Source organism: Megalopta genalis, chromosome 1, assembly GCF_051020955.1.
Source record: "Megalopta genalis isolate 19385.01 chromosome 1, iyMegGena1_principal, whole genome shotgun sequence".
Classification (NCBI taxonomy): domain Eukaryota; kingdom Metazoa; phylum Arthropoda; class Insecta; order Hymenoptera; family Halictidae; genus Megalopta; species Megalopta genalis.
In genome coordinates this window covers 42152797-42172298 of record NC_135013.1, presented here as the reverse complement: position 1 = coordinate 42172298, position 19502 = coordinate 42152797, and the positions used below count along the sequence as shown (strand labels likewise).

The 19502-nt window shown below is 32.2% G+C and overlaps 1 protein-coding gene across 2 annotated transcripts in view; it reads right to left on the bottom strand.

The window, feature by feature from the left end:
- Positions 1-182: 182 nt before the first annotated feature.
- The window catches only part of LOC117221139 (regulator of G-protein signaling 11), a 52049-nt gene continuing 32729 nt past the window's right edge, over positions 183-19502 (bottom strand). For both annotated transcript variants that reach the window (XM_076528050.1, XM_076528051.1), the window contains exons 14-17: positions 18007-18063; positions 10566-10894; positions 8827-9349; positions 183-7312 (exon numbers count right to left, since the gene is read on the bottom strand). In XM_076528050.1, coding sequence (XP_076384165.1) covers positions 7252-7312; positions 8827-9349; positions 10566-10894; positions 18007-18063 — 970 coding nt within the window. In that variant the 3' untranslated portion in view covers positions 183-7251. The remainder of the gene's footprint in view (positions 7313-8826; positions 9350-10565; positions 10895-18006; positions 18064-19502) is intronic.

Below are 19502 nucleotides of genomic sequence, written 5' to 3'. Positions count from 1 at the left end.
TTTGGATAATAACTATACCGTTCTTTGGATATAGTAAAATTAAGTTATTTTTTAATTTGCACGGAGAGGAGTGAGGAAATCATGTTCACTTTGGATTGAATCGTAAGCTTTTCAGGAGAGGAATGCATTATAGTAATTAAAGTGGAATTCACGTAGTTTGGAGATATCAAAAGAACACATAATTAATGTCACTATAATATTTAATATTAGGACATTCTATTGACAGCTTAAAACATTACGTACGTATCACATATTATATATGTAACGAACAACATTCTTTCTGCTTTTACGTATACGCGTGGGTTCGTACACACATACACGCATGCGTAATCGCAGCTACATTCGATAAACTGATCAGTTATTTAATTACGCGTCGCAAAACTTCTTCAATGCAATAAGTTTACTTCTTAGTAATCGCGGCGAACTTCTGCGGGCGCATTATTCACCATGCGTTGGATATCTTAATTTCACAATGAAAACTCGTCACATATAACTTATATTGGCCTCTAATGACGTGAATAAGTCGGCTTAGCTCTGTTGAATTATTTGAGTGACTATACACTGTTGATACTTTACAAAACTATGTACACTAAAGCCTTCTTCTATTCTAGGACATGTTCTGTTTTTCGTTCAAAAACAGAAGCGCTGCGAATTTGCTTCTTTTGTTAGAATAGAATCCATATGTTAGACACTCCAGAAAAACGAACCGTTTTAATACGACATTTGCATTCGAAAGTGAGATACGCAGCAGAACCTCCAAACATTAGAAATTATCAAAATATTTGATTATCTGAAACTGAACAATGTTGTCTTTTAAATAAAGGAGATACATGTACGTGTTGATGACGAAATATTGTTGAAATCAAACGTTCATAAACATTTAGAAATTCACAAAGTACTTACAGTTCTAAGACAAGTGGTTTCATAAATTGTACGATGTAAAGTAAGCGACGAAGATCTAAAGTTTAGAATCAATTTATTGCGTTTAATTGGACTTTAAGATACAACCTTTGAAAACAACCACTTCGGATGAGATCTTTTAGTTGATAATTGAAAAAAGATTAGAAGAATGTCCGAACGAAGAGGAGTATCGTATTCTTATTCTAGTTATACTTTCGTTTATTATTACGATTAATCAAATATTTCAAAATAAATGATTCTCTTTTTACACGAACGAGATCGTTCGATCATTCGATTAGTAACCGAGGTTCCACTGTAACTCAATTTAACATAAAACCGTACCGAGTTCCGATCGGTAGTTTTTAAATCGAATTTTATATACAATGAATATCTATATTTATAATATAACAATTAGTTGTAAACTTTCCTAGGGTATCGCGGAATGCTGAGACGTGATAAAAACTAAGTCGGTTCTTACTTACACATAACAAGTTTTCTATTTAGGTTTTCTCGTCCATGCCAGCACACGAAACGATAATTCACCAACCAGATGCGTTTAATGCATCATCCAAATGAAACATGGTAGGCGCGCTGCAGATCACTAACGCAATCACAAAATCTGTATTGTACAAAGGTTATTTTCTGCCCCCTTGTTTCGCTCATCTATTACATTTTATTCGTGCCGTTTGGTGGGTGTGTTCATGGAAATAAACGAATGGTCCCTATTTGTGCTATTGCCTCTTCTGATAAATTTAAAATACGTGGTCGTATCAGCTTTTATCGATCAGAACTTCGCTAGGAATCTTCGTTTATTCTAGTACGGCACGGATCAAATGAGATGAGCGAGTTAATCAATTTCGGCTAAATATGATAACTATTGAACGATCATATCTGATGACAATACAACGGCTCATATATATTTGTATATATTCGTATTCACCATCGCTCAACAATTTGGGATCATTTCGAATGGCTACGTTTTATGAAAGAAAAATAAAGAAGAAAATTTATTACTATTTTTCTGTATCATTTCTATGTTCGAAATTTATATGAGCTAAATGATCGTCAAGCTATGACGATCTTTTTCAATGTTTATATTTGTAATTATAATTCTTTCGGTAGAAAAAACATGAAATGTTTTAAAATCATAGTACTATATGAAGATACTGTTGTTCCTTTTACAATTAGACTGTGGATATTTATGTAAAATACAAATTTTCTGTCAGTTGCAACAGATAGCTGCTGAACATGCATTGAATTCTTTCTTTAACAATATTTTAACAAGTTGAAAGTAATACATCGATACTTTTTAATTATTTGAATTTATCCACTACTTTGACCTGCGACTAATCGTTTCTATTATATATACATACAATCCGTAATTTACTTACGACTAGGATGTATCAATTTGAAATGTTTCGAAGTTCGAACGTTCGTCCAATTGTACAAGCATGTACCATTGAAAAGTTCAAGCTCTGTTCCGATCCCAAACTTTTGAGCAGTTCTATGTGTCCATGTATGATTTCATCTTTGTGTTTCTTTCGCGCTTCTTGTTTCTCCATTTATCTCTCGTTGAAGCAGTAACTTAATCCTTCGTTTCCGTTCACAAGAGTCAAAGACTTGGAAACTGTGAATACAAAAGCACGTTAGAGTCCATTTTTCAAGTATGTACTTGCGGAATGTAAAGACCTCGTTTACTTATTCGTTAGTGAATTGTCGAGCTTTAGCTGATCGAAAATAACGTCTTTAATAAAACAGTATTCTTTAGCACATCACAATTGGTTATCCTTTCTAAACCCTTCGTTTGCTATATTGTTATTTCCAATCTCGCTAGAACTGTCTTCGCAAAGTAATTAATCCGTTTCCGATCGTCTCTAAATGATGCAGCTCCAACTTAAACACTATACGTATTCACGTAACTTATCGTGTAATAACAGGTTGTAGATTACTCTCTTAACTGTAACGCTAAACTGCTAGGCATACAACTTCTCGAACACGCGTGAAAGCAATGTATAATAATAAATTTATCTAATACAAAGTTCAGATAAAAGATCATGGGACGCTCCAAGGATCACTAAAATCTTGAATCGGTCACCCATTTCCTTACAAACGCGACACGATTGTTTTCCTTTTTGTAATTTCCGTCAGCGATGTTTTCGATATCGAAACGTTCAGACAACGCTACTTGTCGTTTTCAACTTTGTCGTTAGGAGCCTCGTTGCATGTAGTTTTTGTTGGGGTTTTCAGGTACTTTGTCAGTCTTTCGGTGGTAAATATGGCTCATTCAATTGTATTCGTTTAATTGTATTTGTTACGTAACTATTCAGGCTGAAGAGGAAAAAACAAGAAGAAGAAGAAGACGTTGGCATTCGTTAGGGCATCTTGCAAATTGAGTATCAATTTGAAGCATCTTACAATAGATTACTGTATATGTATTATGTATTCGTTGAAGTTAAACAAATTCATCTAGCAAATTATACGCACATAACATGCTTAAACTACATATTCTCGGTAAAGACCGTCGCATGCTTGAAAAGAGAGAATGAAATATTTGGATCCATTTCGAAACTGTCCATTTTTAACGATCCATTCTTGATTAAATATTGTCTACGACAACATTGATGATAATGTATTCTATGTAAAATTTGGCAAACGTGATTGACATATGACTTAAATTATCTCTAGTTAACAAACAAATAAACGTCACTTTTACTAATAGAAAAAGTAGGAAAATTATATTATACCATAAGTGTTATTCTTGCTCTATTTCCTCGTTTTTTTTATAATATATTAACTTTCAATTAGAGATACAATTCAAAATAACGAATTACTTTTAGAAGTTCTTGTGTTTGCTTTCTTTATTTATGCGAGATATTGGAAGACGTTTATAGTTCAGAAATAGGATCGTTTTTACGTAGTGAAAAGTGTTATTCGTACGGAATCTAGTTTAAGTAAAGGAAATGCTAGTACGGAAATAGTTTAAGTAAATTTGAAAGTTCTTCAACCGACTTAAAAAATCCATTACTAACTCAAGAAGATAATCTTCGTTATATTTCAAGTAATAAAAGTCAACAATTTTTGAGCTTGTACTTTCTCAGAAGTATTATGGATATCTCTTGTTACTTTTTATTTAATACTGTCTTTGTATGTAGAGGGTGTATCAAAATATATAAGCATCTGTTCGGAGCTAAATTGAATTTGTGTATATGTACAATAAAAGAATCCCAAACATAAATTTTGTTCGACTCGACTTTTAAGCTTGAAGCGTTTTTTGTCACTATTTCAAATGACAAAGTGACTAAAATATCACTAACCATTTGAAACGATTCTTGGGGCTTCACAATGAATTCGGCTTAGAAATATAAAAATATCAACAAACTGGAAATAATTTTGACTAGGGCACTGTCTTCTTTAAACTGGTTTTATTAGTCTAGCGTGCACAATTATCGTCCGAAATTCTGCTTACATGCTTTGAAGTTCCCTGTGTAAACACTAGGTGTTGATACAACGTAGATATACATGTATAATTTCGTCGGAATCAGTGATCAGCAGTTTTCAATTAACTACGTTCGCTGTTAGATTTTATATTTAATAGTTTTCGTAATATAGCCGTATTAAAAAGTGAAACGAAATGACGTGGTGACAAGAGATCCCAGGTTGCATAGCGATCCTTCAAGCTGTCCCTTGAATGATAATAAGACCACTACTATAATACACGATCAGTAAAATCTATCTTTTTCAGTGTTTATGTTTCGAGTTGAACAGACAGTACGACACAACGCGTATAATATATCTGTGTATATAAATATCTCTGAGTATGGAGAACAAAAATAGTTTTTTTTTTTTGATTCGTTTTGAAGCTTCTTTCAGGAGAATCGTCTGAGGACTGCTCAGTGGAATTTTATAAGGTAATGTAAATGAACATAGATATTCCATTTGTTCATGAGTCACCACAGCTCGCAAATAAGATCCAGTCGTATATAACGAAACTATCCTCGCTTAAATAGTTTCAGTCACGATTTAACTGAATTATTTCAACACCTATGCTGTACTTGTTATATTCATTTCCCTAAGGACTGTAATATATTTGTCATTTTCATCTTATTATCGACTACCTATCTATAATGAGAATCGTTTACAATAGTTATGGGGAGCTCCCAAATTACCATTACGATTCATTATCAATACTTGAAAGTTTCTTAGGACTTGTCTCGAGTGCCCGAACTCTAGTACAGACTACTTTACTTTTTTATCTCTAGGCTAATTCTTCTTTACTTTGTAGATAGTACTGTGTAGAAACTGAACGAAATCAATGCAAGGAATATATAATCGCCTGTCGAAACATTCACTGGCTAATATTCAAACGTGTTCCCGTTCGACACGGTTCTTTTTAGGCAAGACTTCAACGACTTTCAACGAGCTTATTCGACGTGAAACATGGATTTCTTTCGTTCAGTTGCGCGTCTACTGTTCGAACCTTCGCCAGGACAATGATCGATTCTATATCATCGATACTCTCTCCATTTTACGTTTCATCTTATAAAAACATATTAATTTTGTTCAATAAAAGGAGCAGATACAATTGCTCCGTACACCGCTTGTTCCGTATCTTTGTTCACGTTTCGTGCAACATTTCGATACGGCTATCTACAATCTACATAGTTTCATGGTATTATGCATCATTGGATTCTCTCGTTCTTAAAATACGAGTGATCCGGGTTATATTTATCAAACAGTTTCGATATATTTTCTAAGGAGAATTAAAATAGATTAATCGTACGTTTATTTATAATTTTATCACGTTCTACCTAATCGAAATCCACGGATTCCAGGCACTGGGCAGTAACAGTACCTAGAATCCATCACACCTCCGAAGTATTATCGGAGAATAATTTATGTATTATATATCAGTATTTCGGGGGAAATCGACAGTCGAATCGTTATTCCGACGTCCTTATCTAGCTTCACCTGGCCTTTCTTCTTTAGACTTAATTTCGCATAGTTACGAACGGCGGTTAATGACAGTTTGCACACTGAGCTACTATTATCGAAACGGAACAATTTCGTTTTTCCTCTATTTCTTAAACATTGCGCAGGCCGTTGTAAGATCAGGCCGTAAGTAAGTTTAATATCGCTTTAAATATAGTTGTTGTATTTAGGTACTTATCATGTATAGGGTAAATGCACGGCTACTACCTACACTGGATAATAATTAAACATTACCACATTAAAGCTATCCTATTGCGAACGGTAATCTGAATCACTTATATATTGTTACAGATAATGCACTATTGGGATTTAACTGTAACATTTTCAAGAAATCGTGTGTTCAACGAATAAACAACGAAAGAAATGCAACGAGTAATGGTCACTTAAGTTCATAAAAACGAGACAAATTTTTCTGTAACCGAAGTAGTTAACAATCGCTATGATCGTTTTCACATATGAAAAAAGAAATCATTGTTCACATGGGATTAAGTATTAAAGAAATTTACGATCTGCTGGAGCGGTCAATGGGCTCATGTTTGACAAGCATCCGCGAATCGTAACTTTGCGTTTAATACTTTTCACAGTGTGCTAAACCTAAAACTTCATCACCCAACGTGCACGTTAATTACGCCCTTCTATTTTCGTAATTGTAACAGAGAAATACCATCGAATATCTTAAATTACGTTTCATCGCTTAGCGACATACACAGATACGACACTATTTATCCTTTTCTCGAACCACAATTCATTTTCTAATCTCATTATACGTGTTTTTATTCTAATGTACATTTGAATTTAACAGCTTACACGTCTATAAATGCAGAAACACGCCTTGCACAAATTTCTATAAACGAATAATATCGTGTTCTACCAGAATCAAATCAAACTGGTATATTATGCGACGTATCTAATTTAATAACATGGGCTCAGTAGGTACTTTTAAGTTACTATTCTCAAGGCGATGTAACTTGCGAGAAGTATTTTTCCGTTTATTAGCGTTAAATGCATTTCGATAAAATGCCGTATATATTATATTTCAGCGTGTTAAAGTTTCTATCGCTACTTATTCACAGCAAATCGTGGGACTGCACGCGAGTGCATAAGTGTACGTTATATTTAAGATTGTAAACGATGTCTCTCCATCCGATTTTTGTTCTCCGTCTAAACGATGTTTCTTCTCCGCATCAAACCGTAATGGCAAACAATACTTCGGTTCACTGGCTTCCCATCGCGAACTAATCGAGGAAACGGAAATAATGACGAAGCAACTTCAATAGCTCGGGCACTCGAATTTAGAAGTGAAATCAAAATTGAACCACTGAATGTTTACGTGTAAAATGTAAGTTTAGTGTTAACGCCAAGTTACAAATAACCTAAAGTTGAATAAGTTTTTACATAGGGTGCATCCACTCTACAGTTTTCCCTGAAACAAACGACAAAGTTCAATTGTTAGTCGACGTATTTCAAAGAACAATAGAAACACTGAATAGTCAAACTAATTGGTTTTTTTACGACTTTTATCAAAAAGTCGCGTAAAATCACAATGCACCAATTACAATTATAATTAACATATGCATGAATAACGTATAAATAAAGACAAATTTTTAATTTTACAAACTTCTCCTAATTTTATTGTATAAACTATGCGATGATTTTAACGCAGAACGATTATAAAAATCAGTGTTTCCCAATATTTTTTGACAACACCTTAACTGCTTAAGTAAAGCTCTTTTTACATCGATTTTCTTCAATGTTTTACGTCACGTAAAAGCGTAATATCCAAACAATTTCTTTTTTTCGCTAACAATTTATTTACAGCACTAAAGTCACATTCAGCTAAATATGACGAAGAGAAGGGTAACAGTAATTTTCTTGCAAAACTAGTTGAAATTAGGTATTTTGTTTCTATTTCGCCGCAAAGACATTTCATTGTTCCTTTTATAGTCATCATTAGACTGCGAATCTCTGTGTAAAATAAAATTTTTTTACATCGATTGTAAGAGGCAGTTGTCAGATATATATTTAACTTTTCCTTCAATACTTTTAACAAATTTACGATAATATATCGATACTCTATAATTATTATAATTTGTCCACTGTTTAAATTGTTCCCACTCGTTTTTATTATAAATGCATGAAATCCGCAGTCTACTTATTATTTTATGACGCTGTCACATTTTTCTTCGAACGTTAGGATTGAAACATCGATGATTTATTGTCAACAATTATTTTATAATTACTCCTTGAAATATTTAAAATTGTCCCACGTTGGGAAACACTGCTATTGACTCTCCTAAGTACAACGGTATATTTTTATATATATTTTTATAAATTCAAAGTAACTGTTAAATCATCACTGACATCTAAATAAAAACTAAAAAAATATATCATAATCGTATATGTATTTTCTATTATTTTTAATATAGAAATATACGAATACAGTGTTTCGTTAAGTTTTTGTTGGACTAACACTAAAAACATAAAAGTTACTTCGAGTCTACAATTATTCATAGCACAGTGTATTATTATAAGCATTTAAACATGTGCAACCCTCATTCTGGCCACAGTTACAAGCAATTTAAAGATCGTGAAAATCGCAGCTTTTTCCGGATTTCAACTTTTCAAAGTAATTTTTACATCTTTCAGTGACTTCAGCATGCATATACGATTCCGACATCTACAAGATGTATTTTTTATATTTTCGATGCAGGTTTAGATAAGAAAGTTAAAAAATGGGAGTTCTTCTATTTCTTTTTTGTCATTCCAAGTAATAGCAAAATTAAGTGTTTTAGTTATTATACAATAAACTAGTCCCTTTAAAATTTAAAAGAAATTCAAGTCGTTTAGTCCAGTCTCAAAAAAGCTATTGTGTTTTAAAAGGTATTCGAGTACGTTTTGCCATTAGAATTCGTACTCTACATTAGAATTCGTACTTACTCGTCCTCCCACGGGCACACTTCGTTAACGTTATTGTCACGCTTTTGCTGAGCTGCTGATTGAGTGACAGGCGCTGTTTGGTCATTTTGTTGAGTGTCCGGTTTCCAAACAGGAACAACCTGTGCCTCCTCCAGCAACTCCACGGTTTCCGTTTCCGTTTGAGCCGGACTTGCCGAGTCCTTCCCGGCAGTGTCCGTCGTATTACTTTTATCATGTTCCAGTTCTCCTCCCCTACTTGCAGCCCCTTCCATCAGCTCTTCTTCCTCTACGAACGCCGTGCAAATGTCGTCTGGATTCTCCGTAATTTCACCAACAATCGCGCTAATACTTATTACGGGAGCTTTGCCTGGAGATTTCATGGGAAAGTCCCTTTCGAATGACAAGACTTTTGGCTTTGTATAGTGAGCTTCAGACTCTTCATTATAGGACGAAGCAGGCGGTCGACCAATTTCTCCAAGTTTCACTCTCCGGAAATTTGTCCTGACTCCCCCTCCACTTCTTTCGCTCGTTGACGGTACTCCACCTATCGTGGTAAAATTAACGTCATACAGTCAACGGGATCGTCAAGAACATTATTATGCATAGTGGCTCACGGAAACAAGGTTGGTTTAACTTCCTGAATGATATTATCGCGAGCGAGCTGTTTTACTACTAAGTTCGTACATCTCGGAACACAGTTATAGCACCTTTGTAGCTTTTTCACAAAGCATAGTGGAAAATACGTCGAGCAACCAATGAAAATGATCATTTAATCAAACCGATAAATTAATACAAAGTGTTAATATTATTATTAAATATTATTAATTAAAATTAATCCTTTCGTGGATCATATTCACCTTTTCGTAAATAAAATTTATTCACCTTTCTGCAAGTGAAATTAACCCTTGTATAAATTAAATTCACTTTTTTGTAATTATTATAATAAAACACATGTATTAAGTTTTAAAATTGATTAACATTTTATAAATAATTATTAAATATAAATGAAGTTTACGAAATGTAAAATCAAATTTTACATAAACGTTTACATAAATGTAGTAATCAAATTTGTATTGTTATATAAATAAGTATATAAATGCATATTAAATTTAAAAATTGAATAAAAAGTGAAAATATGAAAGGGTTAATTTTATTTGCAGAAAGAGAATTTGATTTTGGAGAAGGGTGTACAAAACCTGTAAAAGGGTTTATTTTATTTGCAAAAAAGTGAATATGATCGAAAGAAGGTTTATATTTAAGAACAAATAAGTGAATATGGTCTAAGAAAGGATTAATTTGGAGTGCGAAAAAGTGAATAAGATTTATAAAAGTATTAATTTTTAACTATTCAACTATACAGCTGAAAATATTAGCATCAAAAGATTTAAGAAACTTTACATTTATTACAAATACATTATAAGGTAAAATTGTGAGTTTCGCCATGTTTAATCATCATCATTCATCTCAGACACTGTCATTTAGTCAAAAGCCTTTAATATTATTTTCAATGTTTGAAAATAATATTATTTTATGTTTGAAAATTAAATGTAATCAGCAACATTTTGAAACTCGAAAACAAATGCGGCACGGATTTTCAAAGCATCCGAATTTTACGCACATCATTTTCTCACGAAGTGCCATAATTTAGAGGGCTGAGATCAGAGAAGAATCGGAAAATTAGAATCACCCTAGTGCAGAACCTGTACAGTTATGCACCGCGTTGTATTAAATGTTTGTGTATGACCCTTTTCACAACTCACCTACGCTGGTGCTGTGTTGCATACAGCATGATTTCCGAAGGTGCTCGGACACTTCCGTTATTGGTAGACTAACGTCAGACGAAGAGCTATAGGAATCCAGTTGCGTCGAATTCTTGCGGGCTGCGCGTGTTTCGACGGATTGCAGCAATCCGACCATGCTGTTGCTGCTCTCATCGAGCTGACCCTCAACTGACAAGGTTGTTGCAGATAACGTCAGGTGTTGCGGTCCTGTGGAACCCGAGGCGTGCTCTATACTGGGACCTGGGGCCGCGTCCCATGGACAAACGTCGTCTATAGGGCGAGCCATCACTTCCGACGTGCCAACATCCCTGACAACAGGAACTTTATTATAGGATTTAGTTTTCACTTTTCCCTTTCGACAGAATATCACGTCTTTTGTTTGGTTGTGTCGATAGGCCATGCATAATATAGTTTCATTATTTTACGGACAAAATTGGAACACGTTTTGCGTAATAACATTTGGATCAGAGAACATTGCGGATGTCAATAAGGACTTCTATTTGTTGATAAGGAAGGATCGCAACGGTGGAATCAAACCGATTTGTTTAACTGTTTGTTTGTTTTTCTTTTTGGCGAATACACACGGAAACGGTTCAATATGCTCTACTGACAAAAGTACTTATCAATATTACAACACTTAGGTCCAGCGAATAGAAGATAAGCGTTACTGATTCAAGATCGCACAATGCATTGTATATTATTTATTGGTATTGCTAATTGAGTGAGACAGATTGATAATGAATGAGGACAAGATACTGATTTACAATACTACTCCGATAGGACTGACAAGGAAATATTCGAGTTGTGTGAATAAGTTCGGAATTGAGATAATATAACGGAAAATATTTTTTCGTTCTATCTGCCGAGTAAAGTTTCCTGCTGGTGTAATTCATTTCAGCTGATATTTTTCATGTTTGCTTCCAAATCAATTTAAGTAGACTGATGCTCATTGTCAGTAATGTACGAATAAGATAATGCTCTTGAACTTGTAAGTGTTTATAGAAGAGCATTATCAAGAGCATTATTAAGAGCATTATTATTATATTATAAGAGTTGTTTATATCCTGTCGATGCGTTGTAGCAGTAAACACTTTGCGGTAACATGTTTTTTTCTCTAATACTGTTCCGCATGAACATTACTAAAATATTCAAATCTTGTATCTTTATAGAAATTCGCATCTACAAACGAGTATACACAAGAAATTTATTTTGTTTTAGTATATTCCTAGGAAATTAGTTATTATCGAATAAAATTATAACGTAAATGCAGAAACTTTAATTCAGTCTTTTTTATATGAATTACAGATGTCCTTATTTAGGACATGGTGTAAAAAGGGTTTTCCCTTTGAAACCTATTTCTGTGATCTTAAAGGTTTATTTCTGATATACAGAGTTGTGCAAAATTAAAATTGAATTACTCAAGGAATTATAAATACAAAGTTATTCAATTACATTATAATTCAATTACATTGTAATTCGTAATTCAGATCTCCAATCAATTAAATTACAATGTAATTCGCAGTTCGATAGTAGTACAATTACGAAATACAAAATAATTCAATTACATAAATTACGAATTGTGATGTAATTATATTAAAATTACGAATTAAGAAATAATAATAGGGCTGAAAAAACCATGTGAAGTTATCAAACAGAAAGTTATTATTGTTGTGTTCTCTATGTACAGTTACCCCCATAAATAACAAATTACTTTAATAATTCATTCGCAAATAGTAATTGAATTTTTTATCAAATTAAACAATCATTTAATTAAAACACACAAAAATGTATCTCACTTCTTCAAAGTTTTGGGCTGTAATTTGAAGAATTGTATTTCAATTATACTCGTGGTTAAAATAATTAGTAATTTAATTATTTAAAAGGTTTAAATTACATAATTGGATTACAATGTAATTAAATTATGTAAATGAAATACAATGCAATCCAGTTCCTTGATTGAAAATACAATGTAATTAAGTCGGATAATTGAGTTAGCACAATCCTGCTGATATAGTCCGTCAGGTGCTCTATGAAAATTTTGTACTATCGGTGAGAGTTCTTATTGTGTTGCGTGTGTGCGGTACCTACTACAGTAACACTACCGTAGCAGTATCATACTTATACAAATAGAATTTAAAAATGTAACGTATCAGTGAGCTGAAGACCGAAGGAAACATTAGCACCTCTCGCGGAACTTATGGAAGTAAACTTTTAGCGTCACAGAAATTTTGTGACTGGGTAACAGTAGTCGGTCCGCCTTTCCTTCTTATACCATGGTTGGGAGCACCATGTATAGAGTTCGATGATGCTTACGCATGAAAAGGGGAATGCAAGTTAACATATATACAAGATTACGGTAAATTCTTATTGGCCCGGGATTGTAGAATAGAAATTAAAACAAGATATTACTTATTTAAATTGTAATGTAATAGAGAGGATCGTAACACTAATTTCAGAGAAATTGAATGCAGAAATGTATGTACATATTGTATATACAACAAGTCACTACATATGGGTCTAAAAATCCACGTAAGAAGTAGATTTTATGAAAAGACGTGGAACGTAGTGGTTGTCATTATATCAAAGATATTTTATACAAGGTAAATAAGCGACGTAGCATGAATAGATCCTACCCAGCTTCGTTACAAGTAGAGAAGAATTCTGTTACAAATTCCGGAACAAAAGATATCAACGATTTCCTTTATTTTGTGATGTAGTTACACGATATTACCATAAATTCAAATGCGCACAGAACCTTTTATGATTATCTAGGTAATGATCTGTTGATAAAAATCGCATGAATGGGAACCAGCGTATGAAACAAACGAGAAATAATAAGATTTTATTGTACAAAATAAGAGAGATGAAAGTTATTAATTTTCAAGATATTAATAATTATATTACTCATATAATTAGTATTTATTAGTGATATAACTAGAATTTATTACTAATATAATTAGCATTTGTTACTAATATAATTAGTATTTATTACTAATTATTATTATTAAAACAATTTATTCCTTTCAATTTTCTCCTACATATTTTCCTTCAATCTTCTCTCTTATTTTTCTTTTTATTCTGTTTTCATATCGTCCTTAATTTTTTCCTAATTTTCCCTTTGAAACCTGTTTGAAAAATGAAGCAGAAAAAGTGTTGCAACTGACCAATGTGACAATCATCCTCGATTATTCTTTCGATTTCAAATTATCAATTTTAATAAACAAGACACTTAAAAGTGAAAAATAGCAGTCAGTATTACCTTAACCTTGAAATTATGTACGTATATTTTATCTTCTAAGGTAATATACTCCACGACGAAAAGATGGGACATTCCGTCAATTTAATATTTGTATCACTTGGACATAGAAAATAGTCTAAGCCTTGATGTTTGCAGATTTAGATTGTATAATTGCTGCAATGTTAAATGTTACGCATCATAGTAAGAAAATTCTAGATGACCTTTATACCTCGATAAAAAAGTAGACTATCATAAAACTAATCATTAAATTGGTTTGACTTTTGCTTGGTACCAAACAATTTTCCTTTATAAATTTGTGTGATTCAACAAGTAGTTCATGAGTCAATTTAGGTGGCAAAGTTGACTCACCCTGTATACTAGAAGTGTATGTTTCAAGGTACATACTCGGTACGTTACATTCATTCTTTTTCTTTTTCTTAAAAGTTCACACGAAAACATCGTTGCATGATATTAACGTTATTCGTTTGTCGAAATCCAACTGTCAAATCAATATTTATCACTAGACTGTGGATTTTATGTATTTATGATAAGAATTTAAGAATATTGTTACATTATTTTCAATTTATTAAAAGTTGTATAAAACTTCACCGAGACAATTATTATTTTGCATAAAGATCTGTAATCTATTTATCACACGCTTCTATTGTCTTTTATAAAAATATCGAAATAATATGTATATTCTCCGACCATTATTTCTGCGCAGTGTTAAACGAGACTACAGTTAAATAGAAATTTCGTGCCAAATGCTTTGTGCATGGTGAGACACAAAAGGAACAATTTATTAGGAATTTTTGCACATGATTCGTACTATTAATTCAAACTGTGAACTAATGGAACGAGTGCACGAATGCCAGTCGATAAACCGTCCAGATGTCATCAATAGAGAAAGAATCATCTTTTATCAGAAGAACGTAATTATGAATCGAACGTAAATAAATTTTATTCATATGTTCAAATAGTTTGAAGTTTCTGATTTAGGTATGCTCAACAAGTAAATACCTGTTACGTTTGCATTCAGCTCGCGGAAGTTTAAGTTAACATTCGCCGATAAGACAATAGTGATGCGTGCAATTAATATTAATATTTGCCATTACTATATTCGCTGTGCATAATGTATATTAACACTTTTAGCGTATGTGCACGTATGCATGCATCAAAATTTTGTTGTCCTAAAGACATTCGTTCATTTAATAAGTTATGAACTTGTTTTATTGTTTTCATATGTAGAATCTATTCCTAAAGTGGGTCCCACATGCTACGGGACACCCTATATAATTATATTTAGAGAAGAGAAGCAGACTATAGCTTTTGAAGAGCAGGAAAGATAAAATGCAATTCGTAAAGTTGTTTGCTACTTTTAAATTTCTTCATTGTTTAAATACATTCGGTATTAACCACGTAGTAATGGTATGTGAAGTAAGTTTATAAATCGTTTTATGTAACAGTTGTACCATAAACAGTATCGCCATATAAATTTCACTAAAAAATGTTCAAAAATAGTTACTTATCCCTAGCTATGTTCGAACGTAATTAACGATGTTTGAATGCATTTTTTCAATTTAACTGTTTTAAAGTAAATAACAAAACCATATGCTCTTCAAACTTTTTAAGATTAATTTAGTACAGAGACGAAATAACTTGTAATATGCAGCTTCTTAATTAATATAATATTCTCTACTATTTCTGCTTAAATTTCAGCATTTTGGAAAAAACTTTTCTTGTCGTATTACATTCTTGTTCTTCATCTATATTATCGACAGATATTCTTAATTTTTCATTGAACTGTTGCTGAACTGGCACTTTTCTTTTCTTTCGAATTATTTTTCCATAAGATGTATTAGCGATCTATGTTTTGAAGAGTGGGTTATTTAAAGTGCATAATAAACGTTCAAAATATTTTATGCAAGCATGCAGCGTGAAATCTCGAAGGAATAATTATTATCAGTGCATGATTTACTTCCTTACAATCACAGATTTAGTACATAGTAATGTAACTATTAATTTAAAAATTAAATAAAGCAGAATTAACTTCTCGAATGATATTTGTGAAATAGATTATTTTTTGGTCATTCTGAAAGCCCACTTAAGGGTCCAAACAATACTAATAATGAAAATGAGATTACAACAATGCATTCTAAAATGATGAAATGTCTCGAAAAACTGAGAATAGCTAATATAACATGAAAATTCGGACACTAAATTCTATTAGAACTTAAGATTTTATTTTCACAATGCAAATGAAAATTCAGTTCTAGGGAACCACTTAATTGTGGAGTGTTTGACACGTATGTAAAGTATGAAAAAATATTCGACATGCGTTTTTTATAACCGTGTTTACAAAGTGGGGATCAGAAAAACATTATATTAAATATTCTAGAAATTAATAGAGACAGAAAACAATTGTATCATTGAGGCAGTACCATTTATGGTTATGATTTTGACAATATTTTTTCAGAAATCGTCGAGATCGGAGAATGACACCTTTTTTTAAATAATCATCCTAATTATAGATTCAGTTCATCAGAGCATACCTTCACTGTAACCATTGCTTATTATATTTGTCCGACGAACACTATATCATTGCATCCTCTGTAACCATAATCCAACAATAAACCTATTTGCTAATCAAGTTTTACCATGTTACTCACCCATAGTATCAAAGCACTAAAACTTTAACCATCGTAATCTTTGTTAGTCATCAATTTCTATCTTTACTTATCTTATACCGTAAATTATAGAAAGGTGGTGATATGACTCACATTTTTCTCGTTGTGAAAAATAAAGAATATTATTATTTACCAACGAAATTTATAGTTAAGTTAATTTATGGCCAAGTTAATCCATGGGTCTTTTAATTTATAGATAAATTAATTTATAGTTAAGTAAATTTATTTAAGTTCAATTTAATTTAAGTTAATTTATAGCTATGTTTTACAGTGAACTTATAGCCTATTCCTCTTGTCTTTCCAACAGTTTGTCTTTCTTACATTTCCAAACTTAAGTCAAACCTTTCAAAAATGTGACTTACACCACTATGACTTTAACCTCCTCATATGTAAGTTTTAACACTAAATCTAGGCAAATCTTTGCAACGATTTTTCCTGAACGTTCGTTTCCTGGCAACTTATAATCCCTCATCTAAACAATAGTTTGGGCATCGATGTTTGGTTAACAAAAGTGTAGTGACATTCGAGAAACACCAATTGATGAATTTGGATCCATTGTGGCCTCGCATCTAAATTGTCGTATGGATAAATGGTTTTTCAACAGATGGCAGAAAGTGAAAAGTTGTGTGGTTGCATGAGAGACTCGTTGAGCGAATAAAAAATCACACGGAAGAACAGAAATAGAAGACACAGCTAAAAGTATAGAAACAGAGTTCAGAATATAGAGTATGGAAACAGAATTTTCTGTGTGCAGAGTGCTGAGATAATTATGGTCTATATGTATAATCCTTAGAATGATTACATTTTACATTAATCTATTACTCTATTCATTATGATTTCATTGTGAACCCTCGGGCAAATTGAACAAAACTCGAATACTACTATTTTTTTCGTACGGTTAAACATTTTCAACTTTGCAATCCTACATGTCGAGAATAAAGTAACGAAAAACATGTAGAAATATCAGTTAGCTCTATTATAAACCCAATAATTATAAATTCAAATTAGAAAAATCGAGATTATCTATCACTGCTATTCACGAAATCAAAGATTAAATTATTTAATTTCGTTGAAATTATATTTTATAATCCTAGTCTACTCTATAGTTTGTTGACACGCTGCACAAAAATGCAAGAATACTTCAATATTGTTCAGGCAATAGAATTGTAGGGGAAATAAATTCGATATATACAACAGACACAATACTGAGATCGTAATAGCCAAAATACTGTAGCATAAGAAAGATGTCAAAAGAGATATGTATATTGAAAAATATTTCAACACATTTACAAGTGAGTCACATTGAGAAGAATAGGAAGAGTCATGCGTGTGTACACATCACTGTATGCATACACGCACAGTGATTTTTTCAGAAACGTTGGACACTTGAAGAAGAGACACCGAATAATAGGGACTGTGTATAATTGAAATCAGATCAGGAACTATATATCCGCATACTTGTATAAGGAAATTATGAAATTTTTCGAGGACTTACTGAATACTATGCGCGATAGACGTCGTAGCGATTTTTACGAATCGAGCCAGATCTCCCCTGAAAATACCGCATTGAAAGAGCCTAATTGGTCAGCCATTGTTGTTTATGAAACATGATGCCATGATATCTTCGAGAATCATATCTCCGTCGTACAGGGCAATTATCGTTACATTATTATTAGATTATTGTAATGTTCTTTTTTTCACACGTGGCTGTGGCAAACACGTTAATGTATCAACGTTATTATATTCAAACAGTTGCTATCTTTGAAAAAGATATAAGTTGAAGTGTTGTGACAATATATAAGCTTGTAATGCGCATACAGAGTGACTCCAGTAACTACTTGCAAAAAATCTAACAGGAGAAATTGGCGCTTTTTATATCAGGGTATCATCCTATGACACAATATTCATTCTGCAGCATCAAAGTCTTCATACGTTATAATTTGCCATGTAAATTAATATTTCTGATCATTGTACAAATTGAAAAAAATAAACGGTGGTGTACGAGTCACGATTTTAAGACTGCGGACTCATTGTATTAATTATATCATTGAAAAACTTTATGTCAAATATGTATCAGACAGTTGTAGGTTTAAGGAGCTGGCTTTAACAAGTTGAAAACAAATGGCAAGATAGCAGATGAAATAAACAGTATTTTTTTAAAACTGAGTTTTTCTCGTTAACTTAATCGCAAATTTCTTCATAATTAATGTCTAAGAATTACATTCCAATAATATGAACGAATTAATTATAAATAAGTTATTCAAATTGTGTATGGTCTATAGTGACGTTTAGGCTACCCTGTTTGTACTGTGTATAATCATTAATTTAATGTAGTTAAAACCTTTGATAATTATATAAAATGATTGATAATTATATAAAACGATCTTAATGAATGTTTTGAATTCACAAAATAGGCTTCATTCGATCTAGTATAATCTATAAATATGCAGTCCTACGTTTTGATAATCATGTTCACCTAATTTTACTATTGTCGACTTTTATAACAAATAAAGTACTTTTATAACAAATATATAATATTTCCATATACAAGTCGTACAAGAAAGTAGCATACGACAAAATATATAGAATGCAATAATACGACTTTATATTTATAATATTTTAGAAAACAATCAAATATTTCATGAAGTATTAGGTTTTCAATGAGTTTATCTTATGTCTTTTTAGTCGTAAAATGTTAACTGATTTTGTTTCGAAGGACGGTGCAATTGCACCTGCAAGTCATATCATAAGATGATGGAGCTTGCAAAACAGTGAGCTTTAATACCCTTTCAACGGAACTATAACATGACCTAGTTATGGTTACTGGAATCACCGAGTATTCTTAACATGCCTGTTACGCATAGACATACGAATTCCGGAAACGTCTATAAAAATCGTGATACTCACTGAAATCTAAACCGGAATTTAGCGAATGTAATAAAATAGTAAATATGTGATCAATTCTTCCAAATATTTCAATCAAATGTTTTA